This window comes from Mirounga leonina, unplaced genomic scaffold, assembly GCF_011800145.1.
Source record: "Mirounga leonina isolate KUSES-001 unplaced genomic scaffold, KU_Mleo_1.0 Mir_165, whole genome shotgun sequence".
Taxonomy (NCBI): Eukaryota; Metazoa; Chordata; class Mammalia; order Carnivora; family Phocidae; genus Mirounga; species Mirounga leonina.
In genome coordinates this window covers 82143684-82169287 of record NW_023270415.1, presented here as the reverse complement: position 1 = coordinate 82169287, position 25604 = coordinate 82143684, and the positions used below count along the sequence as shown (strand labels likewise).

Genomic DNA, 25604 nt, shown 5'->3' with positions numbered 1-25604 from the left:
CCCGCCCCGCCCCCAGCGCCCGCCCCCTCCCGCGCTTCTGCCGCCGCGCGCTTGCGCGTGCTGGACCCGCCCCACCAATCGGGCCGGGAGGGGCGGGCCGGGCCGCGCCCCCTGACCCCGCAGGCCCCGCCCCGTTCCCACGCGGCCTGCGCTGCCGGAAGTGGCGGCGCGGTCGGGACCGGCCGGGTAGCATGGCGGGCGCGCGGGGCGCGGGGCGTGCAGCGGCGACGGCGGCGCGGCCCGGGAAGCCGCCGCGGGGGCCGGAGCCGGAGCCGGAGCCGGAGCCGGAGCCGGAGGAGGTGACGGGGGAGCGGGTCCGAGCGGCGGGGTCGGGCGGCGGGCCCGGGGCCGCACGTGGTGGCTCGTCGGCCCACCGCGAGGCCACCCGGCGCGCGGCGGGCCTGGGAACGTGCGGAGGAGGGGTCGCCTGTCCTGTGCGGCCTGGGCAGGGAGCACCCCTTGCGCGGGGCCGGCTGGAGGGGGAGGCGGAGGAGGGAGAGCTGGGCAGGAGCGGTGGCATCCTGTGCGGCAGCCCTGAAACCCTCTGGATCGTGCATCCTCCCGTCGCACGGGTCTGCGCGCGCTCCCCCAGTGAGTACGTACGTATTTACGCGCTGGGGCCCGTCAGGCATATTCCAAAAGTGCGGAAGACAGGCGACTGAACGAACCCGGGGCTCACCGCCTGGGACGTGTGTTAAGTGGACGGACGGCCACGCCGGCCGCGATGTCAGTGCGTCCGGGCTGTAGAAGGTCCTGGCAGCACGTGCAGCCGGGCGCCTCTCGGCGGACTCTCGCCTGCGGGCCAGCCCCTTCTGCACAAAGTGCAGGCTGCCCAGCTGGGTGAGAGAGTTGCGAGCTATTGGAAAACAGTGAAATCCAGGATTCCGTACTCAGAAGTTTCCTAGAAGTCTGCAATTTCTTGTTCGTGTTTAGACGGCAGTGACGGGGTTCACCCGCTGTGCATTGTGTCCTGTAGAGAGAGGGGTGAGATGGTATCTGGTAAGCAGGGCTCTGCTCAGAAAAAGCTGGGGCCCTACCCGAGGAGGGGACGAGTGGGTATATACTTGTTTTTAAGTCAGATCTGTATCATTTTTGTCACTGTTCAGCCCACCTTTACAACTTACTGATCAACTGTTGGTCTCCATCTAGTTGGATACCGAGGCTTCTCTTGCAGAGAGAAAAGCCCCTCCATGGTCCTGTACCTCTGCTGGCCCCAGCTTCTGCCCCAGTGCCCTCATAGCTCTGGGGTTTGCCAGCGTGGGATGCGGAGGGTGGAGAGCCTGGGTTGGAAATGTGATGGGAACTGAACTCTAAGAAAGAGATGTTGTCCTTGAAAAGCCCTTCCCTTGTGATATGCAAGAAATTCAATGTCCCTTCCGAGGGCAGGTGGCCATCCTGTCAGTGGAGGTGGACAGTGAGGAAGGTTCTGCCCGGGTTGGGTGGATGGTTTTGGTGGAGACAGAAGCTTGTGACCTGAGGGCTTTGGCCTTGGAGGCTGACCACACAGAGCCATGGGTCATCAGGGTGCCTGTGGGGTGGTGGGTGGCCTGGGGGTGTGGTCGTCATCAACACTGTGCTCCTTGCAGCCTTCTCTCGCCTGTGCTCCTGCTCCCAGCCTCCAGGATGGCAGTGATTCTGGCCTGTCTGAAAGCGAGGAGAGTGTGTTCTCAGGCCTGGAAGATTCCGGCAGCGACAGTAGTGAAGATGACCCAGCCGAGAGAGAGGATGGGGTCAGCAGTGATGAGGGCCCCAGCGGAATGGAGAAGACCACTGGGCAGCAGGTGCAGGTGGGTGAGCGAGGAGCCTGCCAGTAGGCTGTCCTCTCTAGATGAAGATGGCCAGGAAAGAAAGTGACTGCCAGGTCTTAGGCTCTCTGGGGGGCTGTCCCCACACTGCTTTCTCCCAAGTTTCCTTGGGAACCCCAAGGCCCACATCCTTCCTCTGATGCACCTGTGGGCACATTTGGCGCCAAGTGGAACACTTGATTAGAGCTGGAGTGCTCTGAGCTCTTGGGGGTTGTTTTTCAACCACAGTTATGTGCTCTGTTCTCAGGAACTCCAAAAATCCACATGCCTGGGCCTCTTCAGGTGATTCTGATGTCACCTCTCCATGGAACTCAGCCCACTTTCAGTTGTAGGCTGGGTTTCTTGCGGGCAAAGCCTGAGGTAGGGATTCATGTGCAAGGGACTGCCTGGTGGGGAGCTCACAGGACACACAGGGAGCCACCCGAACACCTGAGCCTGATTCCAGGGAGCCTGGCTGGGTGAGGCTTTGGCCTGTACCTGTCCCTGTGATGATGGGGAAGGGTGCACTTCCCCCTTGTCTTAAGTGAGAAAAATGAGAGAAAAGCTTAATTTAATTAAGATACAGTATTTGCTCTTTGGAATGTTTTATTTATTTATCTATTAAAAGATTTTATTTGACAGAGAGAGGGAGAGAGACAGCGAGAGAGGGAACACAAGCAGTGGGAGTGGGAAAGGGAGAAGCAGGCTTCCCAAGGAGCAGGGAGCCTGACGGGCTCGATCCCAGGACCCTGGGATCATGACCTGAGCCGAAGGCTCACCTGAGCCACCTGGGCCACCTGGGCACCCCTAGAATGTTTTAGAAAGTAGTTCATAACTATTTGTATTTCCAATGGGTCTGGTGTTCTGAAGGTTATGACCTTGAGTCATACAGAAATCTAGTCCCATAATAGAAACCAAAAAGCCATGCTTGTTTGATCTGTTTCCTACGAAGAAAGGATTTAAAGTCAGATTTAAACCTTTTTTTCCTTTTTTTTAAGATTATTTATTTGAGAAAGAGCAGGGGGGAGGAGCAGAGGGAGAAGCAGACTCTCTGCAGAGCAGGGAGCCCTATGCAGGACTTGATCCCAGGACCCTGGGACCACGACCCAAGCCGAAGGCAGACACTTAACTAACTGAGCCACCCAGGTACTGAGATTTAAACCTTCTACCCATTCAAGCTTTAGTCCTAATGCTGGTGTGCATAGAGAGATGATGTACGAACTGTATTGACTGTGGTTTGTAGGATGATGGGCAACTGAACTGTTTTTCCTCCTTTTTTTTAACTTTTTAAAATTACAAAATGTACCTTCCTTGACAAAAATTAAATCTTTCATCAACACTACTCAGTAAAGAGTGGAAGTTCTTCCTCAAGACCAATGCTCCAATTGGTGACCACCGCTAATAATCATCTTTCCACGTCATTGCTCCTTTTACAATTAAGGATCCACACATTTATTTACTTATTTATTTTTAAGTAGGCTCCACGGGACGCCTGGGTGGCTCAGTCAGTGAAGCATCTGCCTTCGGCTCAGGTTTTGATCCCGGGGTCCTGGGATCGAGTCCTGCATCGGGCTCCCTGCTCAGCGGGAAGCCTGCTTCTCCCTCGCCGTGCCCCCTGCTTGTGCTCGCTTGCTCTCTTTCTGACAAATAAAATCTTTAAATAAATAAATTAATAAAATAAAAAAAATTAATAAAATAAAATAAAATAAATAAAGCTCCAGCATGGAGCCCAAGGCAGAGCTTAAACTCATGACTGTGAGATCAAGACTTGAACCAAGATCGAGAGTCACTTAACGACTGAGCCACCCAGGAGCCCCTAATTTTTTTTATTTTGAAAAGGGGTTTTTATCCTTTTTTAGAAATAAAATTTTAAAAATAATTTTTAAATTAATTTTTTACAGAGAGAGAGAGCGTGAGCGTGTATGTGCCCGTGAGCATGTACGTGCACCTGAGCAGGAGGGGCAGAGAGAGACTCTTAAGCAGTTTCCCTGCTGAGCATGGAGCCCGATAAGGGGCTTGATCCCATGACCCTGAGATCATGGCCTGAGCCGAATTCAGGAGTTGGATGCTCAACCAACTGAGTCACCTAGGTGCCCCTAAAAATAATTTTTAAAAATTAAATCACTTTTGGGGCACCTGGCTGACTCGGTAGGTAAAGCATGTGACTCTTGATCTCTGGGTCATGAGTTCAAGCCCTGTGTTGGGCATGGAGCCTACTTAAAAAAAGTTTAAATAACTTTTTAAATAAAAATGTTCTATTTGTGGTGCCTGGGTGTCTCTGTCAGTTAAGCATCCGGCTCTTGATTTTGGTTCAGGTCGTGATCTCAGGGTCGTGGGGGCGAGCCCTCTGCTGGGCGTGGAGCCTGCTTAAGAGTCTCTCCCTCTCCCTCTGCCCCTCCCCCACTTAAAAATTTTTTTTTTTTAAGATTTTATTTATTTATTTGACAGAGAGAGAGACACAGCGAGAGAGGGAACACAAGCAGGGGGAGTGGGAGAGGGAGAAGCAGGCTTCCCGCCGAGCAGAGAGCGCGATGCGGGGCTCGATCCCAGGACCCTGGGATCATGACCTGAGCGGAAGGCAGACGCTTAACGACTGAGCCACCCAGGCGCCCCTTTAAAAAATTTCTACTTAAATTCTCTAAGCTAGGTAACGTGTGCAAGTATGTCAAGTGGCTGGCGCGTGGAGTCTGGTGGAGGGGCACCATTGTGGGCATGGCCACGCTCCCTCCCTCTGAGCGGCTGGGCCGGTGCTCGTCGCCTGGGCTCTCCGTCCGGTGCTGTGCCTGCGGAGCTGTGTGTTCTCTGCAAGGCCACCTTCTCGGGTCTGCTTGCTGGCGCATTCAGCGGGGACTGAAGCCCTCCCTTCTCCAGCCTTCAGTCCAGGGAAGCTGGCTCTGGCCGCCTGGATGGGACCAGTTCTCAGAGGGGGGTGAGGCTGTCTCTGGCTCCACCGCAGCCCGATCCGCGCCCCGGCTTGAAGCCAGGACCACGGCCCCCCCAGTGTGCGCTGTGCTGGGGCAGCCTCAGCCTCCTGCCCTGCTTGGGGCTTCACGCCTCTGGCTTTATTGTGCTCTAATTGAGGGGTACAGGTGGCCCCTGTTGGAGTATTTTGTGTTCCAAAGCACAGTTGTCATTTTACTAGGCTTGAATTTCTCTAGGCCAAGAGAGGGGATTGAGGTGGAGGGAGGGGTTCTCAGTCCTTAGTGGAAATCTCCCCATCTCCCCTTTTTTCCACCTGTTCCCCCACAGCCGTCACACTCCTCCATTTGGTTGAGCTGGCTCCCCACTCCACCTCGTGTGCTCACTCACTCTTTGCAGCCGTCTTAGGGGGGCTGCTTCTGCAAGTGGAAGTGCTAACTTCCCAGGGACCCACTTTGGCTTCTGTGGCCACAGAAAATGCCCAGCTACTCTTCCTCCCATTCCTGTGCCTCCTTTCTGGGGCCTGGTTCTTACCAGGCCGCCGACCGGCACCACGCTATGGGGCTTTCCCCTAACTTCTCGGCCACTATGTGCTCCTGCCACTCTTCCTTCCGCATTCTGTCCACCTTAACCTGTGTCAAGGCTTCCACCACTTCCAAGGATGGGCGAGCCACCCCCCACTCCCAGCCACCCTGCTGCACGCGCCCAAAGGGCACCCCGCCTCCCCGTGGGGCTGCGTGCTGACGTCACCCCGCCTCCCCATGGGGCTTTGTGCTGACGTCAGGGACATGGCCTGAGGCCGAAGCCAGCAGGGAGAGGTGCTGCTCACGGCCCAGCTCTGCGGACTGGAGTGGGATGCACCCGGCCCAGGCACTCCAGTCAGCTGACTGACCTCTACAAGACGGAGCCGGAGGGTTTGCCTTCCTGTTCTGGGAGGAACGGGGCTGATAAGTCATTGTCAGGGGACCCTGCCCCACAAGTCATGGGTTCCAGGTACGTCTGCCACAGGGCCATCCCAGACTGGCTGTGACTATCCTGCTGAAGTCATCCAGGGATGAGAATGGATGGCCGGGTGATCGCTGGCACGTTCTGGGGGGACTGCCCTGAGTCTCCGCCTTCCTTTCCCATGGGGAGGGATGGGGTTACGTGGCCCAGGTGCTCAGGGTCGTCCTGGGGAGACATGGCCCGCTTTGGTGCCAGGCTGCCCTGGGCACCACTGTATGTGAGCTCTTCCTTCTCCACTTCCTCTTGGGTCTTTGGACGCGATTCAGACATGTCCACCGCTTTCTTTTTAAGGGTTGTGTGGGATTATGTGACAAGCATCGCAGGACACACCAGGGTGATCGCTGGGGAGCTCCTGAGGGTCGTCCCTCCCACTGTCCTGCCTCCTGCCCCCGCGTAAGGATGAGGACTGTGCCTGGGTCTGTCTAGGGTGTTCTTTGCACATCCAGGCCTCCGTTTGTGCCGTGCCTGCCTGCTTCCTAACGTCTGTCTTCTGCTCTTCCCTCTGGCTCTGAGGGCTGTCCTCACCACTTGGTGTCCGCGGTGCGTGGGGGCCGCCCCGGCGGTGGGCAGTGCTGCTGGAATCCCGTGGCGTATGCTCGTTCTCACATGTGCAAGCAGTTCTTGGGATGCGTTCCCAGAAGCATCTCTGGGTCAAAGGCCAGAGCATTTTTAGTGGAAGGGAAGTGCCACTTAGCACTCGTGACAGCCGCCTCAGTCATCTCTTTCCCGTACCCGTCGAGACCATGTGTGCTTAAGAGTCTTTCTTTTTCCTACTTTGACACGTGGAAGATGTGGTCTCTTGTTGCTTTATGGTATTTTCTTACATTACATTACAAAGGGGCATCTTTTCTTGTCTTTCTGTGAGGACTGTTTGAGCTGTATTGAGAACGCCCAAAGCGGGAAGTTTGCGTTGCTCTCGTGTCTCAAAGGTCGGGCTCGGCAGGCTGCGCTTCATTTCCCCTTCGCGTGGGTCAGAGAAGGCCACGTGGACCCTTGGCGTGTGCCGCTTCTGAACTTGGGCCTCTCTGCCTAGCTGGGCCTGCAGCCCCCTCCCCGCTCCCTGCTCCCCGCTCCCGGGGGCTCTAGCTCAAGGCTGGAGTGGACCCCAGGAAGTGCCCCCAAGCCCTCTCCCAGGGTGCCGGTGGGTCCTTATGGGGAAGGAATATAAGCAGGGAATAGCTGTCTCCGTCAGTTCTTTTCTTTTTAATCTCTCGTCCTAGAACTTTCTCCTAACCCCCTTTGTTCCCTGACCCTCAGTTTCCTTCCCCTGATCTCAGAAGTTTCTTTGGTCGGCGGCCCTTGGTGGGAGCAGCTGTGCATTTGCCCGGCCCGCACGTAGGGGGTCAGGACCACCAGGGTCCTTTCCGTTCCGCTGGGCTGAGGTCTCCCGTCTGTGGCGCCAGGTGCCATTTTGTCTCTCCTTGTCTCCCTTATCTGTTGTCATGTAACCGAGTAGCCCCATGCCTAGCGGCGGGACAGTAACTCGTGTTCTCACTGGTTCTGGGAGTCAGGGACGCAGGCGGGCTGATGTACTTTCAGGGTGCTGGCAGGGGCTGGAGGAGCTCAAGGGAGGAAGAGCACTGTATTTGGGGGGTTGGTAGGTGCTCAGGAGGGTGGGGCCGTGGGGTCCCCATCTTCCTCCACGGAGGTCTTGTCTCGGGGCTCAGGGCATTCGCAGGGAGGTCCGTGGACGCAGGCTGCTCGCAACCGGCAGATTAGCTTGTTCTGATGCATGGAGTTTTGGGCGCGGGATACTGCTGTGCTTCTCCGCTGGAGAGACTTCTCGTGTCCGCTTACTCCATTTGCCTCCACTTAGAGCACCCACCCCTGTCTCCGGGTCCTCTCAGGACCGGCTGCCCGCTCACCTGTCCTGGTGCTCCACGACCTTGTTGACCTGAGTCCCTGTCTACCAGGCTGGTCTCCTGGGGCACACTTTGCGGCCCCTGCCCCTCACACTGAGCCCTCTGCACACACCTCCCCGAAGGAGGCTGGAGAGGAGCCGTGCCCCCCCACGCTGCGCTGCCGGCGCCCCTCCTGCCTTCACCCTCAGGAGCGGTGGGGGGGGGATTCGACCTTAGGCTCCCCCATCCCAGCACACCCACCTGTGCTTCCCGCTCACCAGGGCCTCTCAGTGGGCAGGAGGGTCCTCACTTCCCTGCGTCCTCCGATGGGCCCGGGCCGCGGTGGTGCTGCCCACGCTGGGGTCCAGGTGTGGGCACTGGTGGGGTGTGATGTGGGCGCTGTGGCTTGTGGGGTACTGCAAGGCGGGCACCCCCAGGTAGTCTCACCAGCTGGTTAACAGAGCTCACCTCAGCTGGGAAGTGCCTGGGGACCACCGGGAGAGCTAAGGACGTGAGCCAGCGGCTGGGGTGGGATTGGTTCCCATGGGGGGAGGTAGGCAGCCGTTCCACAGTCCATCCCAATGCCTTGAGCATCAGACAGCCATTTTACAGCACTCTCATTTCTGGGGATCAGTGTTCAGGCAGGGTGAGGTGGTGTCATGTCTGGGGTGACCCACTGCTGCCTTCAGCTGGGCCCCGCCTGAGAATTAGGCTGCGCACTCGGAACACGTCACCATTTCCTGTGCCCCTGCAGGGTTCTGCTCTAGGACAGTCATCACTCATCACACCTCGTGTTTTGGGGCTCAGGTGAGGGTCCTAAGGAAGAACAGCGGGGGTCTCTTTACTCATCTGTCCAGGCTGCGACATGGTTGGCACTTGCTGGGCTTGTCCTCGTCCAGAGGGCTCAGGGCTCCAGAGCACAGCTGCAGACTCTGAGTTCCCACGTCGTCGGTCTGGGCTGCTTTCCCTGGACAGGTGAGCCTGCCAGGAACCCACCCGGACCGGGGGCGGGCATACGGCCTCTGCCCTCGATGGGAGGAGAGTCAAAGATTTGTAGCCATGGTTTGAAATAGCAACAGTCCGGGGCATCCAGGTGGTTCAGTCGCTCAAGTGTCCCAACTCTGTCTTGGCTCAGGTCATGGTCTCAGGGTCGTGAGATGGAGTCCCACATTGGGCTCCACACTCAGTTCAGACTCTGCCTAAGACTCTCTTTCCCAGGGTGCTGGGTGGCTCAGCCAATGAAGCATCTGCCTTCTGCTCAGGTGATGGTCTCAGGGTCCTGGGATCCAGCCCCGCATCGGGCTCCCTGTTCAGTCTGCTTCTCCCTCTGCCTCTGCCCCACATGCATGTGCACGTACTCTCTCTCTCTCTCTCAAATAAAGAAATATTTAAGCGTTTTATTTATTTGACAGAGAGCAAGAGAGAGACTATGAACTGTGGGGGAAGAGGGAGAAGCAGACTCCCCGCTGAGCAGGGAGCCCGATGCGGGGCTCGATCCCAGGACCCTGGGATCATGACCTGAGCCAAAGGCAGATGCTTCACTGACTGAGCCCCCCAGGTGCCCCCAAATCAAGAAATTTAAAAGAAAATAATGAAACAGCCGCTGTGTACAAAACGCCCCCCCACCTTATCCTATCGCCACGCCCAGCGCGAGCGGCTCGTGTGAATCAGGCCTGGAGCTGGTGCGAGTCATGGGCCTCGTCCCCACACAGCCATTTGCCGTGGTGGCGTCGAGTCCCGTTAAACTCGTCTGTTGTAAATGGGGAGGCGGGGAGCACAGAGTGGTCTCTGGTGTAAGCAGCCGTTTCCTTGTGCAGGGCCGGCTCGGGCTCCCGGCCCTCCAGCGAGTCATGTGCCTTTTCCCTCAGGAACGAGGGGGAGTTTCCCTTTGTGTTGCCCCTGGTCTTTTCAGGCCCAGCAGCGTATACCCTTTGGAGGCTGTGCGTGTCTGCTCAGTATCCGTCTGCGTCTCTTGTCAGATGAGCCGGTGCGCAGGGCTCGCTGATACCTGCCGTTCGGGGTCCTGGGCTCCCCGAGAAGGCTTAGCAGCACTGTTAGCAGCACTGCTGGCCGCCCTGCGGGGTCTGCGGCAGGCGGGAACCCTGTGGACCCTCAGTCGTGCTCATTCGTGTTTGTGCTACACCCCAGATCCCCGAGAACGCACGTTACCCGCCGCAGCCTGGATTTACCTTTGCTCCCGGGTGTCGGGGACGCACACAAGCCTGGCGCACCTCCCACGGACCTTCAGGGCGTGGGGGCCGCTGTTGCCCTGCTGTCCTCTGCGTCTCTCACCCCACAGGAGGGCCATGCAGGGAGCCGAGTTCCAGCCTGGCCGCCCTCGTCTGCGTCACCGCGGGGGCTGTCGGGGTCCCGCTTGTTGAGAAGCTGGAGGAGCCGAGCCGTCACGTGCCGGGTGGCGGTGGGGTGTGGCTGGGCTGGGTCTGATGCTGGCCGCCAGGGGGTCTCTAGCAGTTGCGATGCCATCGAGGCAGAGCCCCCTGGGGGCCCCTGCTTTGGTCCTCATGGTGTTAATTATGGTCTTGGGTGGGCAGAGAAACAAGATGTGTTCCCCTTGTGTGTTTCACGTCCTGTTTAAATGCCCAGTGCCCAACCACGGCCAAGTGTGTCCACAGGTGTCGTGTCCACAGGTGTCGTGTCCACAGGTGTCGTGTCCACAGGTGTGCGCCGCTCCCTGAGCCTCCCCTGGTCCCTGCAGCCGCGCGTGCCCGCGCTCTGCTGCCCCCTGGCGGCCACCGTGTCCCCTGCAGCGGCACTTCTGGAGGGAGACCAAGGGGGGCCTGGGGGCCAGCTCTTCTGTGTGGGGACTTGGAGCTGCTCCGCTGGGGGGCCCCCCTTGTCGGGGGCCTGCCTGTCTCTGGCTCCTTGCGCCTGCATGCCGTCCCCGGGGGCCGGCCACACCCAGCACGGGCGATGTGGGGTGTCCTGGCGGACGAGGGGCCCTGACACTTCCTGTTGGGACCCCGTGACCGTGGCCCGAGGCACAGGCGGCGTGGGACTCTCCAGAGCTCAGTGCTGGTGGAGAGCGTCGGGGGGGCTGGTGCCGTGGGCAGCTGCGGAGTCTGGCCGGAGGCCGGCACCGTGGATCAGCCGGCCCTGGCCCGGCGTCAGGGGCGCTTGCTGAGGAGACTTGTTGCCTGGCCCCGGGCCTGGGGCAGGTGTGTCCACTGGTCGCTGCTGTGGGCAAGGATGGAGGAGAGCTTGGAGCCCTGGTCGGAGCCCTGGTCGGGGCTCGCCCTCCTCGCCCCCCACCGCGCCCTGCACCCATCGGGCTGTGCTGACCCACTTTCAGCGGGCAGGGCTCCCACAGTGCGTGCAGCATGAGGAGCGGGGGTGGGGGAGACATGGAAACCGAATCCCGCCGTGTTCCTGGCCTGGAAAAAAACTTAGTCTCCCACCCTCCTTATACTGAGGGAAAAAACAGGCGAGAGGAAGAGCCACCTCACAGGCCTCTGGCTCCTGCCCGGTCAGGGGAGTGGGGCTCTGGCGGGGGCGCCTCGCTCAGGGGCCCCTGCTCCCGAGTACTTTACTGCGCCCGGGAGTGAGAGGTGGGGCTGTTTTCCCCATCAGTCCCGGTTCCGGTACACCCGATTCCCCCACCCTCTGAGGGAAGAATCTCTTTTCCAGGTTAGGGTGTGAATGTTCGGGGGCACCCACTCTCTGACCTGGTGGGTTGGGGTTGGCCTGGGGGCTGTATCCTCCCGGCATTCTGTAGGTTAGGGGTGCCTCTCTGGGCCCTTGGCCGACTGGCCTGACGCCGGGGCCTCCTGGGGGAAGGGTCCTGCCACCGTGGCTGACGGCAGGTGCACACGCTCTCCTCCAGACGGCCCGGCCCAGGTGTGGGCCCTGCCCCGCCCTTCCCTGCTGCCACCAAGTGGCCACCCCCACTTTGCTCCCCAACCCTGGGCTCTCCTAGGCCTGGCAGGGCTGGGTATGGGCCGTTGGGCCAGGAGCCCTGCAGCCGGTTTCTTCGTTAGAGGGTGCGGGGGCGGCTGGGCCCTCAGCTGGTGGCTTCCTTGCTGAGTGTTCCTGTTCCCGTCTGGTACAGGTGTCAGCCCTTCCCTGGGGTCCTTCCTCGGAGCTGGCACACGGCGATGAATCTGGCCCTTGACAGAGGACCTCGGGTGGGGCCCAAGAGGCCCACGGAGACCTGGGGTGTCACTGGTCTTGTCTTAAGGCCCAGGGCCAGGTTGGAGCTGCTTAGAGATTGGGGGCGGCGGGAGGCTTGGCCTCAGCACCAGCAGGACGGACAGTTTGTTCTTCCTGAGCCGCCACCATCAAGGAGGGGGCAGGGGACTGCGGGCGTGGGCTCTGCCCGAGGTCAGAGGGCGTCAGTGTCCTGACATAACCGTTGTCCCCTTCTCTCTTACAGGCTGGGAGCCCTTCCCCAAGGACAGAGGTGGCGAGAGTGCAGGGCTGTGAAGAGTATGCGGAGGACAGCTCTGACGAGGAGGTGGGGCTGGGCTTGCTCTCCCACGAGGGGTGGGGGGCGCCTTCCCCAGCTGGGCTGTGCTGCCCTGGGTGCAGAGGAGTCGGGCCGCCGTGAGGGGCCGTGCTCATGGTCCGGAAGGGCAATTTCGGGGTTGGGGATACATGTCTGCTGGACTGTGTGTCATTGCTCGGGAAGGAAGTGGGGTGGACGTGACATGGTGAACCCCCGCGCGTGTCTGTGGGACGGCCGGCTGATACTGGGGTCCCTCGTGCTCTGTGGAGGCTGCGCTCGTGCTCTTGGTGGGCACGGAGAGGCTGGGGCAGGGCTGGCTTCCGTACGCCCGCTGGCCTGTGCTGGGCCCCCCGGGGTGACAGGCCCGAGCGGCATCGCCTGGCAGCCTCGTGCGGGAGGTGGGTGGCCTCTGGGCGATCTGTCCCTTCCCTCCCTTGGACTGATGTGGGCCCCACTGAATCCCAGGTGTCCCCTCAAGTTTAGGGTCTGAAGGGACAAGCATGGTGGTGGGCCAGGAGTGCCCCATCTGGCATCCAGACGCCCCGGTGTGTGGGCCAGAGGCCGTGTCTCTGCTACCTGGGCCTGCCTGCTTTGGGAGGGCTGGAAGCTGAGGAGCTCTGAGCCCCGAGGTGGCTGTCTCCTCCTGCCTGTCCCCTCCCAGGTGTGTCCCAGTCGCTGGCAGGGCTGTGGCCCCTGCGCCGTGGTGTGCGCCCAGGTGCCTCCTTGGGCCGCGGGCCTCGGGGCTGGGGGAGAACGGCCGCGTTGGTGCGGGCCTCGCAGGGACGGCCGTCCTCCAGAGTTCTTCCTGCCGCCTGTCGGGGGCTGTCCCGGGGCCTGGGGAGGCACGCGCCCCCTCCCCTGTTTGGCCTCCGCCCCCGTGCTCACGCTCTCTTGGCAGCGGCTGCAGGAGCCTTGGCTGCCCGCCCGATCTGGTCTCTGTGCGTTCAGAGAACAGAGACAAAACAAAATAAATTGGTTTCCTGGCCGGAGCAGCGGGCGCACACGGGGAGGGGGGCCGGCGCAGTGCGGCTCCCTGCCTGTCTCCCCCCTCCCAGGGGCTCTGGCTGTCGGCAGCCACATCCTGTCGGCTACTTTTTTATATTTGGTATTTTGAGAAATCGATGATGGTTGTAAATGGAGTGCAGAGGCGGGGGAGGGGCCTGGGCCTGCCCACGGGGAGGCGCTCCTCCCGGCCGCCCGGCCTGGCCTGGAGCCGCAGTGGGGGCTGCGGGGGCCGCTTCCTCTGGCAATGACTATCCCATATGTCCGAGTGACAGGAGGGGGCCCTGGTGCCCGCCTCCCCGAGCTTCTGCCAGCACAGCCGGCCCGCGGCCCGAGGGGGCTCATCTTTCAGGAGCTCGCCGGGCCGACAGATGCTTCCCTGCCCTGAGCAGCACGTGGGCCTGGGGTGATCGGGGGCACGTGGGCACCGGTCTCTTCCACCCTGACGTCGTGGGTGTCTTTGCAATCCAAGCAAAGCGCGCTGGGCTTTGGGGAAGAGGCCCCAGGGCCTGGGCGGCAAGTGGCCCCACTGGGTACCTGGTGTGGAGCGTGGGGCTCGGAGGCCGGTGTGCCCCGTGGCTTGCCGTGGTTTTTTGCCGAGGGCCCACAGTCTGGGGACACCTGCGGTGTCAGGGCAGAGTCCGTTCTCCCAGCAGTGTCCTTGGGAGTGGCCAGTGGTGTCTGGACCCCACGTAAGGCCCTGGCCAGCAGCAGAGGTGTCCTGACAGGGTTGGTGCTCCTGGGAGAGACAACCTTCATGGACGCTGCGGCGTGGAGGCCTGAGGGTGGGGTGGAAGTGCCACCTAGCCTCCCTTCCCCTGGACCCTGCCCTGCCCACTCCCTGGGTCTGGATCTGAGGCCTGAGCTGGGGGATGCTGGGGCTTCTGGACCCTCTGACTGCTGGCCTCTGCTGGGCCTGGCTTTGGGGAACTCCCCATCCCAGACGTTGACTGATGAGTGACATTCTACCTTCGTGGGTATTCTGAGCCCTGTTCCCATACATTTGCCCTTCTCAGTCCCCAAATTCACATCCCAAGCTGCACTGGGGCCCAGGTCCCCTGGATGTGCTGCTGGGTCTGGCGGGGGTCCTGGGGCGGGGGGAGTCCTGAGCAGCCGCAGGCTGTGTCCACCCCACTCCTCTCCCACGGCACCGGCACCTCACAGACGTGATCTCATCCAGCCTCCGGACCCCGGGGAGGTGGGGCGGGGTGGGGGGAGGGGGCTGGCAGCCTTCACAGCCTCCCGCCCCTCTTTGTTTCAAGCAGCTGGGAGAAACTGAGGCCGGCAGTAGGTGAGAGGTGAGGGGTGGCTATGAACTCTGGCCACAGAGGCTGGGAGGCATCCTCCCCCGTCCTGCGAGTCCCTGAACCCCTGGGCCCGACACCCTCCTGTCCCCTGCAGGACCTCCGCTGGGGGCAGGGGGCGGCGCTGCGGCCCTGGCCGGCGCCACGGCGCCCTGGCCTCGCGGTAACTTGGGATCCCGCAGGGACGGCCCAGGCCCGTCTGTATCCAGAGCCCGCGATCCCCTCTGCTCTCTCGCCAAACGGCCGTTAATGGCTTCTCCCAGCTACTGAACCGGCAGCTGCCTCCAGTGCTGGCGGCCTCCCGCTCCTCCCGGGGCCGCCGCCCCGCCCATCCTGGCCGCCCGCGCACTCAGAGCGCTTGCGTCAGCGGGAGCCTGTCGGCTCGGGTTTCGAGCTGTTTGTGGAGAGCGCCGGGCGCTCAGGCGCTCAGCCTGCTCGTGTGGGCCCTCCACCCCCACAGCCGGCCTGCGAGTCTGTCCCTTCCCACTGGCCTGACCCACGGCCTTGCAGGTGGCCGCGGGGCGCCGTGGGCGTGGCGCCTGTGACCGCACAGTGCCCCTCGGTGCCGCTGTGGGGCTCCACCTCTGAGCCAGGCCTGCGGCGCTTGGGGCAGGAGGCACGCCCTCCTCCTGCCAGTGCTGCACCCCTGCGCTGTGCTGGCCTGGGGCTCCTCCCTAGTCGGGAGAGAGGGCTCCCCCTGGGGAGGGCAGGGGGGGTCGGGGGGGTGCAGTGGTGGAAAAGGGGCGTCGTGCGCGTTCTGGGACAGAGCACGGTCTCTCGGTGCTGGGGCACGTGGGTGGTGAGGCTCTAGCTTGCTTCGTGTGCCCACTGGGAGCGTTTCCTTGGCAGTAGGAACCCAGCCACGCAGGGCGGTGGGAGAGTGCGGGGACAGGGGCCTCCTGAGGGAGGAGGGCTTGCCCTGGGGCTGGAGGTGTGGCTGGTAGTGGGGCAAGTTCTGTAGGAAGGTGGGTGAGGGGACTGCAGAGTGGGCTGGGGACGGGGCCACAGGCAGGGGCTGAGGTGAGTCCTCCAGAGTGAGATTCTGGAGCACTGGGCATGGGGATGCGGGCAGGTGTGCAGAGCTGGGGCCAGGCCCAACTCAAGCAGCAGCAGCTCTGTGTTTGAAGTGTGGGTCTCAGAACAGGTCTCTTCCACTCCGCAGGGGGGCCATGAGCCTGTGCCCGCACCCAGGACTGCAGAGTCAGGGGACCCCCAGGGTGGGTGGGGGCCAGGGATCTGAGGGCCTGGGAGCTAGGGCAGCCTCGGTGCACCCTCCCCTTCCCATGGACCCCATGGAGGGTGGACTTGCTACCTCCAAGCCATGGAGGGATTGGTGGGGGGCCAAGCAGTGGTCTCAGAGGGGTCCTGGGCCCGCACACCTGGGAGGCTCCGCTGGGCCTGGCTGGCGGCACTTCCGAGAGGGATGGACAGAGGGAGGTGGTGGTGTCTGGGCCGGCTGCCGCAGAGGTGTCCTGCTACCTGAGTCAGCAAGTGGAAATGGCGGTCTGATGGAGGAGGTTTGGGAAGGTGGCTCCGAGCTCCCCACTTGGTCCCCCTGGCCCATCCAGCTGGTCCATGGCCTCTGCTTTTGGCCCGGTCTCCTGCTGGAGTCTCCTCACCTGGCTTTGGCCTGTGAGGCAGGAAGAGGCCAAGTAGGACCTGGCTTTCTCCCCTTTGGTCTGTGAACCAGTACTCATCCTGCTGGAACCTTCTTTGGGTTCAGATGCAGCAGGTGAGCCTGGGGCACACGGCCCAGCCTCCCCCTGCCCGGTCCTGTGACAGAGATTAAACACGGTGGAGGATCGAGGAGAGGCTGAGGCTCAGGAAGGCTGAGTGGCGCTCGGAGACAGGCGGGAGCTTCGTGCAGGGGGCTGAGCGAACACTGCCGGCATTGTAATCGGAGAGGGGCAAGGGAAAAGAGAGAGCCTGAGCGAGGGCGGCTGACCCCACGCTCCCAGGGGACAGGTGGGAGAGGCAGAACGAGGAGAGAGTGAAGGATTCCAGAGGTGGGCCGGCTTCCTCCCTCGCAGACAGACACGGGAGGGAGGTGGGCAGCAGGCCAGCGCCGTACCTGCAGTTCCAATCTGCGGTCCTGACAGCTGCAGCCACTTTGGGGAGGGGGAGGGGAGGGGCTCGTCGAGAGCGGAAAAATCCCAGCCGACACATCAGCCAGTTGTTGCTTGCTGCTTATGTCCGGTGCAGTCTGGGGGGTGGGGGACCCCTGCTGGCCCCATCCCAGAGGCTTGTCCTTGGGGCAGAGTGGCCCCCCAGGAGAGCATGGGGGGTGTCTGTGTCCTCAGCCCGCGCCTCCAAGCTCGGCGCCTGACCTGGAGGGGTCGGGGGGTGCTTGCCCCCACAGGGTCACATGTGCTTCCTGGCAGCCCACAGGTGCTGAGCAGGGTGGGGGCCGGCTGGCCTGCGGGCTCGGGCCTGGTGATGAATCATGTGGTGCCGCCGGCAGCTCATTCCCCAGGCCGGGGACAGGGAGCTGACAGCCGGGGCCCATCAGAGTGTTTCCAGCCCAGCTTGGCCCACAGAGGCGGCGGCGGCTGGCCCAGGGCGCGGGCCCGGCCCCTCCTTTCCAGCTGCCTCTGGGGTGTACACACGGGGGAGCCCTGGGTCTTTGTCCCTCCTGGCGGAAGGCAAGGCCAGCATTCTGGGAAGGAAGCGGGGCCTGAAGTGGGCAGGGAGCACCTGCCACCCCCGGCCCAGCGGCTGTGAGGAGCCGAGTGGACTCAAGTGGGGCCGCCGGGCTCGGGCCAGCCCGCCACCCCCAGTCTGGTTTGAATTTCTGGAGCAGTGGAGGGTGACGGAGTGCTCCTCCCCCGCCCCCTCCGCTCCCTCCTGTTGGCTGGCGGGCCAGGCCCTCACCGCCGCCGTGCTGCTACCGAGCAGCTCAGGGAGCACCGGGCCCTCTGCCCAGGCCTGAGTCGGCCAAGCTGCAGCCACTGTTGGGAGTCACAGGCCCGGCAGCGGAGAACTTGGCCCGTGCACACCGTGCCCCGATGGGCTGGGTCCCCGGGGTCCTCTCCTACCAGCCTCCCAGACTGGCAGCATGCCCTGCAGGGGTCTCCTGACACCCCCTCAGTCCTGGGGCCCCAGGGGCTGTCCCTTCCTCTGCACTCCCCTCTGGCCTCATGCCGGACGTGCTCCCCGTTCTGTCTCTTGCCGCATTGCTCCGTGACCATAAGGTCGGTGCCCACTCGGGTGCTCGTCATCTGGGCGGGGGGCTTCGTAAGGGAGGTTTGCATCCCCCACCCAGGCTTAGCTGTGGCAATGTGGTTACAGTAGGTGAGGGGCAGGTGGGCCACGGACCCTCCCCATAGAACGTCACCCCGTAACCAGTGAGGCAGGGGAGGCAGGCACAGAGGCCCTGGGGTGCACCTGCCTCCCCCGGACACCTCCCCCAGGGCCTTCCTCAGCCCCCATCTGGACCCCCACGTCTCCGGGCAGGCGGGCGGGGCGGGGGCTTGCCCTCTCCCTCCTTCTTCTGGCCAGCTGTAGGCTCCTGCAGGATTAGGGAAAGGAAATTTGGGGTTGGGTTTCTTTCTGAATGGAACCTGCCGTGGCGTCTTTTTATCCTGTTATATTTCTATCACGGTGGACACAGCCCCCCCTCTGGCCCTTAATGGCTCTGGCTTTGAGAGTTTCCTCCAAAATTACACCACCGCTTCCTGCTTCGCAGTTCCCCGGAGCCCCTCTGTGCAGAGGAGGGGGGCAGCTCTGGCCCTGCCCTGTTGGGGTGCCCACGTGGGCCTCGGCACCTGGCCTCTCCCTGGGGGCCCAGGAGGGTGTCAGTGGGGGCCCTGGAGCCTGTGCTGAGGGCTGGGGGGGGCCCAGGGCCAGCACCTGGCGCCCTCGGCCATTCCCTACCCGGTCTGGCCGGAAGTCAGGCTGCTGGCCTGCCTGACCAGCAGGGGGTGTGTGGGGGGGGTGGGGAGGTGGCTCACAGAGGGCCACCCCCTGCCTTTCTTCTGTGCTGTGCCAGCCGAGCTCAAGCCGCTAAACCGTAATTGTCACCTGCAGGATTTTAATGGTCAGCCAGCTGTGCAGAGCTTGGAGCGGGGGCCTGAAATTGCCCTCCTCACGAGCAGGTGGGGCCTTTGGAGGAGCTGGGTGGGGCAGAGCGGTAGGCAGCCGGGGTTCCCTCCTTCCCATGTGAGCACTGCTGCAGGCGGCTGAGCGCAGGGCCGGGGGGCAGGGGTCATGGAGCGCCTCTCCTCTTACAGCTCGTAGGGGTGGGGGGGCCAGGGCACCCCAGCAGGGGTGGGACCCATAGCCCTTTTGGGGGCCCAGGGGTGAATGCAGGTGGCTGCCATCTGGCCTGGACCCTTAGGCCCACCCAGGCTTGGAAACCTGCTGTGCCGGGCAGCGCCCCTCACTCCACCTCCCCCAAGCGTCTGCTTCTTGGGTCTCTAGGCAAAGGCTGACGCCCTGAGGCTTGGCATGATGGTGCTGTGAGCTCTGCCCTCCTCACCCCTTCAGGGACGCCTGGGTGCCGGGCAGGCCCTTGGAGAGGAGACCGGACTGGCCGGTCCCCTGCTGCGTGGCAGTGGGCTCCCTCTGTCCTTTCCTGTCCCTCACCGGTCTCCTTCAGCCCCTCAGGCCAGGAGGAGGTGCCACCCTCTGCCTCAGGCCTGGGAGGGGTGGCCCAGCCCCTGGAGGGTGGGGGCCTTCCCTGAGAAGTGGTGCCTCTGGCCCAGGGAGCACCGAAGGTGGGAGCAGTGAGCTCTCCGAGAGCACCACGGGGGCTGGGCTCAGGCTGGATTCTGAACCGTTCAAGAGAACTGTGTGCTTCCACGGTTGGACGATACTGTTTTGCTTTTAATTATACAAAGTTTCCAGACTTTATATTATCATATCAAAGACACAAGATGCCAGCACGTAGTGACCAGAAGAAAACCCAGGTAGGAAGCCAGCACAGAAGGTTCCGGTGGGCCTGGGCCTGCTGGGCCAGTGCAGACTCCTGCACGCTTGTCTGTCCGTCGGCCCCACTGTAGCCGGAGGCGGGGCTGGCTTGCTGGGCGCCCTCACAGGAGGCCTGTGCCGAGTCAGGTCCACGGGGGCTCCCTGTGGATAGCCCAGCGGCGTCCACCTCTAGCTCCGAATCGTAGTCTTTCTGTCTCGGTCCTTGCTCTGCAGAGGGGAGGGGGCAGTGTCAGGGCCTGGCCACAGACCCAGCGCCAGCCCGCGCCTCTGGCCTTCCCCACTGGGTGCTGTCTCAGGTGGCGGGTGCTGAAAGCACCCCCTTCCACGCTCACCCCGGCTTCCCCGTGCAGTTTGGGGAGGAGAGTACACTGCTGCACAGCCGAAATTGTAAAATTAAATTTCCCAGATGTTCAGGCCCCAGGAGCTCACGCGTGCTGTCTGGAGAGGAAATGGGGATCGGGAAAAGCCGCGCCGCATTTTCTCCCTGCTCACCCTGCTTTTCCGGTGCCACCAAGCACGGCAGGGGCTGTAAATCACAGCCGGCCAGCGCTCCCGCAACGTGGCCCTCTCCCCCAGCCCCCACATCTCCCGCCAGCCTCCTGTCTGCAGAGCCCACAGCCGCCCGGGGGTCTGAGTGGGCAGCCCTGGGGGCTTGGGGCAGGGCCACGGGAGGGCTAGCAGGTGCCCAATAGGCCTGGGGCCGGTGGCAGGGGCTTTGACAGGGCAAACAGATGGGGGGGTGGCGGGCGAGTCCCCTTCCTTTGGGGACAGGGTTGGGGGGCCAGAGTTTCTTGAACCAATCCTGGTCTGGTCCCCCAGCCTCTTCCAGTTTGGTGTCTTCCCTGCTTCCCAGACTCCCACGTAGCCCTGGCTGGCTCTGTTCGGTCCCCATGGGCACCTGTGTCCCCGGGGACTCGAGGGGAGAAGGCCCAGGGAAGGCCCAGCCCTGCCTGCTCCAGCGGGGCCTTCTTATGCTCCTCCCCTCCTGGACCCCTGGGCGCACTGGATCACAGGTGCTGCTGGTGGGAGGGGGGGGTTGCTCTGCCGGCCTCTGGCCCCGTTCTCTGCCCAGCAGGTGTGGGTGGCTGGGGTGGTATGGAGGCAGAGGCCGCCACATCCTCCTCGCCTCTTTCCGTGGATGCCCCGTGGGCGACACTCACCAACTTTCTCTGGTTGCTGAGGCAGAAGGTACAGATCTGTTTGGGCTGGGCGTTCTCGCCGTCACGGGTGGGGGGCGGTGGGGGCGGCGGCGGGGGGCTGCCCGGGCGCGCCGCGTGGAAGAAGGCAGGCCCCGAGTGGCACGGCTGCCCGTCGCCGCAGGCCTCGCCCACCAGCAGCACGTTGCCCAGGTGCGAGATGTAGCTGGAGGCCAGGCGCAGCGTCTCGATCTTGGAGAGCTTGCGGTCGGCCGGCTCCGTGGGGATGAGCGTGCGCAGGGCCGTGAAGGCCGTGTTCACGCTGTTGGTGCGGTCCCGCTCGCGCGCGTTCGCTGTGTGCCGCTGCCGGGGCTCTCGGCCCGGCCGCCCACCGGGCCCCGGGGCGCCGCCCCCCGCCCGCCTGCCCCCGGCCCGCCTCCGGGTGCCCTGGAGGCCGCAGCGCGCTGCGTGCACGCGGCAGGGCTTCTCGTCGGAGCCCGAGCTCTCGCTGCCGCGGTCCTCGTCCTCCGACAGCGGGCTCACCTCGGGGTACAGGTAGCGGCCGGGCGGCGCCGAGCGCAGCATGGCGAAGGACATGGGGCCGGCGGGCGCGCCGTCAGCTCCGCCTTGCACAGCGCATGCCGCCAGCCGCGCGGCCGCCCGGGGGCCGGGGAGGCGCGGGTCTCGGGGGCCCGCGGTGGCGGCTGCGGCGCCGCGCGCACGTGTGCGTCCCGGGCTGGAGAGGGGCCGCGGGCCGGGCCTTTATAGTGGCGGCGGCCCCTCCCCCGCGCCGGCCCGCCCTCCTCCCCGCCTCCCAGCCCCCGGAGGCCGCACAGAGCAGGGGCCCTCGTCCCTCTGCCTTCTCGCGCCACGCGGAAGGAGCCTGCAGCATCTCGCTGTCTCTGGGGGCTGTGGGGAAGTGGGGATCCCCTCGGCGGGTGCCGGGGCTGTGCAGCCCTCTCCCTCTGCCTCCGCAGGGGGCAGGAGGGTCAAGTGGGACCCGTGACCCAGGCAGGTCTTCTCCCCCTGCGTGAGCAAGTTAACTCAGATGCCCTGGCGCTGGTGCTGGGCCACACCCTGTTTGTCTCTCTCTCTCCCTCTCCTGTGTACACTTGGGCCTTTTGTGCCAGGCAGAGTGGGGAGGGGGCACAGAGCCCAGGGGGCTGGAGTTCACCCCACCGTCCCAGGCTGCCCCCCAGCGCGAGTTGTGCGTGGGGTCCCCGGGTGGCGCAGCCTCCTGGTGTCAGTCATACCCTCCAGCTCTGGCCCACGCTGCGCTCTCTGCCTGAGACCCTGCTCTGGGGCAGCCTCCCCATCCCCTTGTTGCATGCTCCAGGGTCTGTCCAGTTCAGGGGTGGCCCCCCACTCATGTGCAGAGAAGGAAGGGCAGGGGCACAGGGGGTGTCCCCGGAGGACGGGCCTGCTGGGAGCATGAAAGTTGGCAGGACTGGGGCAGGCAGGTGCAGATGGGCAGAGCCCAGGGGGTCCTGTGCTCCTGCAAGGGGCCCTCAGGCTCCCCGCTGTGCTCAGTCTCATCTGGGCCCCTCCCCCTGTGGCCACTGTTCAGGAAGCGGCCGCCTGGGCAGCAGTCTCTGTGCTGGGCGGAGGGAGGGTGGTGGCTGGCCGGGGCCTCGACCAGGAATGTGTGTCCAGGAATGTGGCTGCTCTGGGGTGGGGGGCAGGACCAGGGAGGGCTGAGGGGGGTCCTCGAACGCCTGCAGGGCAGAACGCAGTGGCTTCTACCTCCCCTTGGAGTGGGTTGGCGGGGTCTTCTCTGAGTCCCTGCCTGTGGCTACCCATTTTTGCCTAAGGCCCCCACCAGGGGAGGGAGCCCATGGGCGATGAGGTCACCCTTGTCTGTGGCTGCCCAGAGTCCTGGCCAAGGAATCCAGGGGGGAGGCTCTGGGGTTGGCACCACTTCAGTGGAAAATGTGAAGGTACAGCTCCGGCGCCTCTGAGGGCCAGTTGTTGGGGGGGGGGGACAGCACCGGCCGCCATGCCACGTCACACCCCAGGGAGAGGGCATGTCTCAGGGTGCCCGGGTCCCGTCCCACCAGCCTCGAGGCCCATCCATTTGCTCTTGCTGGTTCCCCCCCGCCCTTGCCTGTGACTCTTGGGGAGCTTGGAGGGAGGGGTGGGCATGGGGGGTGCCCGATGCTGACACGCTGGCTTGCTGCCCCAGGACATCCGGAACACGGTGGGCAATGTGCCCCTGGAGTGGTACGCTGACTTCCCCCACGTGGGCTATGATCTGGATGGCAGGCGCATCTACAAGCCCCTGCGGACCCGTGACGAGCTGGACCAGTTTCTGGACAAGATGGATAACCCTGATTACTGGTAAGCAGGCTCGGATGGGGCCGGTGGGGCGGGGCGGGGGGGCTTCGAGCTTGCCTCTGATGGGCGGCCGGCCCCCCAGGCGCACGGTGCAGGACCGGATGACAGGGCATGATGTGCGGCTGACCGACGAGCAGGTGGCCCTGGTGCGGCGGCTGCAGCGGGGCCAGTTTGGGGACGGGAGCTTCAATCCGTACGAGGTAGGTGGCAGCAGCTCGCCCTGGGTGTGGGGCTCAGCTGCAGGGTCCTGGCCCTCACGTCTGCTTGTGCCCCCAGCCGGCTGTGGACTTCTTCAGCGGGGACCTGATGATCCACCCAGTGACCAACCGACCTGCCGACAAGCGCAGCTTCATCCCGTCCCTGGTGGAGAAGGAGAAGGTAGGTGCCATCTGCGTCCGGAGTTCGCTCCCGCGTCCCCACGCGCACTGACCTGCCCTGGCCTTGCAGGTCTCTCGCATGGTGCACGCCATCAAGATGGGCTGGATCCAGCCTCACCGGCCCCGGGACCGCACCCCTAGCTTCTACGACCTCTGGGCGCAGGAGGACCCTGACGCTGTGCTGGGCCGGCACAAGATGCACGTGCCCGCGCCCAAGCTGGCCCTGCCCGGCCACGCGGAGTCCTACAACCCGCCTCCCGAGTACCTGCCCAGTGAAGAGGAGGTGGGCCTTGCACCGCGTGGGGTCTGGGCCCCCGTGGCTGGCCCCGCGCCCCAGCTCACCCCTGTCCCCGCAGCGTCTGGCGTGGCAGCAGCAGGAGCCGGGCGAGAGGAAGCTCCACTTCTTGCCGCACAAGTTCCCCAGCCTGCGGGCCGTGCCCGCGTACGGCCGCTTCATCCAGGAGCGTTTCGAGCGCTGCCTCGACCTCTATCTGTGCCCGCGGCAGCGCAAGATGAGGGTGTGTGTGCGGGGGGGAGCAGTGCGCCGGGCGGGGGGTTGTGCGCAGGACATGGGGCGGGGTGACCTCGTGCTCACCTGTCCCAGGTGAATGTGGACCCTGAAGACCTCATCCCGAAACTGCCCCGGCCGCGGGACTTGCAGCCTTTCCCCACGTGCCAGGCCCTGGTAAGCAGATGGGGGAGCCCCTGGCCGGGGGGAGCCTCGGGGTGGGGGTCTGTCGCCTCAGTGCCTCTCCTCCGTAGGTCTACAGGGGCCACAGCGACCTTGTCCGCTGCCTTAGTGTCTCCCCGGATGGCCAGTGGCTGGCTTCAGGTGAGCCTGGGGCGGGGCATTCCCAGCTTGGGTGGGGGGCTGCTGGGCTGGGGGGCGCCCCGCAGCTGGAGAGGGCCTTGTTTGCTGCTTCCAGGCTCCGACGATGGCTCGGTGCGGCTCTGGGAGGTGGCCACTGCCCGCTGCATGAGGACCGTGCCGGTGGGGGGTGTGGTGAGGAGCGTTGCCTGGAACCCTTGCCCCACCGTGAGCCTGGTGGCCGTGGCAGTGTAAGTGGGCAGCCCGGGGGGACTGGGGGCCGTGGGCGCAGACCGGAGCCTGAGGGCCTGTGTGTCACTCGGCCCGCAGAGAGGACTCGGTGCTGCTGCTGAACCCGGCCCTGGGGGACCGGCTGGTGGTGAGCGGCACGGACCAGCTGCTGAGTGCCTTCATCCCGCCCGAGGAGCCCGCGGTGCAGCCCGCCCGCTGGCTGGAGGCCTCGGAGGACGAGCGCCAGGCGGGCCTGAGGCTGCGCATCTGCCACGGGAAGGTGTGGGGTGGGGGCCGCTGGGGGTGTGGGTTAGGATGGAGGGGCAGGGGAGGGCCCAGCTGAGCCAGTGTTGCTCCTGCAGCCGGTGACACAGGTGACCTGGCATGGACGTGGGGACTACCTGGCCGTGGTGCTGGCCACCGCGGGCCACACGCAGGTGCTGATCCACCAGCTGAGCCGGCACCGCAGCCAGAGCCCCTTCCGCCGTAGCCACGGACAGGTGCAGCGCGTGGCCTTCCACCCCCTGCGGCCCTTCCTGCTGGTGGCTTCCCAGCGCAGCATCCGCCTTTACCACCTGCTGCGCCAGGAGCTCACCAAGAAGCTAAGGCCAAACTGCAAGTGGGTGTCCAGCCTGGCGGTGCACCCCGCAGGTGAGGGCGGGCGGGGGCGGGGGGCAGGGGAGCGTGCGCCCCGCAGGTGAGGGTGGGCGGGGGCAGGGAGGCAGGGGAGCGTGCGCCCTGCAGGTGAGGGTGGGCGGGGGCAGGGGGGCAGGGGAGCGTGCGCCCCGCAGGTCCCCACCGCCCCGTCTGCCCCCAGGGGACAATGTCATCTGCGGCAGCTACGACAGCAAGCTCGTGTGGTTCGACCTGGACCTTTCCTGTGAGCCGTACAGGGTGCTGAGGTGAGTGGCGGGGGGAGCGGCTGCCGGCGGGCCCTCCCCTGCCCTCCCCTGCCCTCCCCTGCCCTCACTGAGCCCCTGCCCTCCAGACACCACAAGAAGGCCCTCAGGGCCGTGGCCTTCCACACCCGGTACCCACTGTTCGCGTCCGGCTCCGACGACGGGAGCATCATCGTCTGCCACGGGATGGTGTACAAGTGAGTGCTGAGCCCTGTGTGCCCTGCCCAGCTGGGGGTCCCGCCCCCCACCCCCCACTCTGAGGCCCTCTGCTCCCCTCCCCCGCAGTGACCTGCTGCAGAACCCGCTGCTGGTGCCGGTGAAGGTGCTGCGGGGACACGTGCTGACCCGAGACCTGGGGGTCCTGGACGTGGCCTTCCACCCCACCCAGCCATGGGTCTTCTCCTCGGGGGCCGACGGCACCGTCCGCCTCTTCACCTAGGCCGCCCGGTGTCCGCCAGGGGGCGGGGGGGGGGGGGGGTGCGGCGCACGCGTGCTCAGGACCCTCAATACAGGTGTTCCCCGCCGACTGCTGGTGTGACCTTGATTCGGGGTTCCTGACCAGCGGCCCTTCCA

The 25604-nt window shown here is 64.1% G+C and overlaps 2 protein-coding genes across 3 annotated transcripts; one reads left to right on the top strand and one right to left on the bottom strand.

Moving 5' to 3' along the window:
- Positions 1 to 191: 191 nt before the first annotated feature.
- BOP1 (BOP1 ribosomal biogenesis factor) lies at positions 192 to 25550 on the top strand. The gene is made up of 16 exons (XM_035012147.1): positions 192 to 299; positions 1587 to 1787; positions 11940 to 12020; positions 22565 to 22719; positions 22799 to 22916; positions 22993 to 23094; positions 23164 to 23376; positions 23450 to 23611; positions 23698 to 23778; positions 23856 to 23925; positions 24020 to 24152; positions 24232 to 24412; positions 24495 to 24783; positions 24950 to 25034; positions 25121 to 25228; positions 25317 to 25550. Exons 1-16 carry the CDS (start codon positions 192 to 194, stop codon positions 25468 to 25470), a joined length of 2241 nt encoding a protein of 746 aa, XP_034868038.1. The 3' UTR covers positions 25471 to 25550.
- On the bottom strand, positions 19121 to 20979 carry SCX (scleraxis bHLH transcription factor). Of its 2 annotated transcripts, XR_004680610.1 has the most exons (3): positions 20407 to 20979; positions 19579 to 19684; positions 19121 to 19453 (listed from the first exon to the last, which is right to left on the bottom strand). XR_004680610.1 is itself a non-coding variant. In XM_035012149.1 (2 exons), exons 1-2 carry the CDS (start codon positions 20977 to 20979, stop codon positions 19415 to 19417), a joined length of 612 nt encoding a protein of 203 aa, XP_034868040.1. In that variant the 3' UTR covers positions 19121 to 19414. The 2 variants fall into 2 exon arrangements, 1 of the variants encoding a protein (XP_034868040.1); XM_035012149.1 differs by lacking the exon at positions 19579 to 19684.
- Positions 25551 to 25604: the final 54 nt, after the last annotated feature.

What these genes read in the sequence shown, in the direction of transcription:
- BOP1 (XM_035012147.1), top strand. Translation starts at nt 192, where the DNA reads ATGGCGGGCGCGCGGGGCGCGGGGCGTGCAGCGGCGACGGCGGCGCGG. An exon ending in AGCCTGGTGGCCGTGGCAGT is followed by an intron (nt 24,153 to 24,231) that starts GTAAGTGGGCAG and finishes CTCGGCCCGCAG; the next exon opens with AGAGGACTCGGTGCTGCTGC. An exon ending in TGCCACGGGATGGTGTACAA is followed by an intron (nt 25,229 to 25,316) that starts GTGAGTGCTGAG and finishes CCTCCCCCGCAG; the next exon opens with TGACCTGCTGCAGAACCCGC.
- SCX (XM_035012149.1), bottom strand. Translation starts at nt 20,979, where the DNA reads ATGTCCTTCGCCATGCTGCGCTCGGCGCCGCCCGGCCGCTACCTGTAC. An exon ending in TCAGCAACCAGAGAAAGTTG is followed by an intron (nt 19,454 to 20,406) that starts GTGAGTGTCGCC and finishes TCCCCTCTGCAG; the next exon opens with AGCAAGGACCGAGACAGAAA.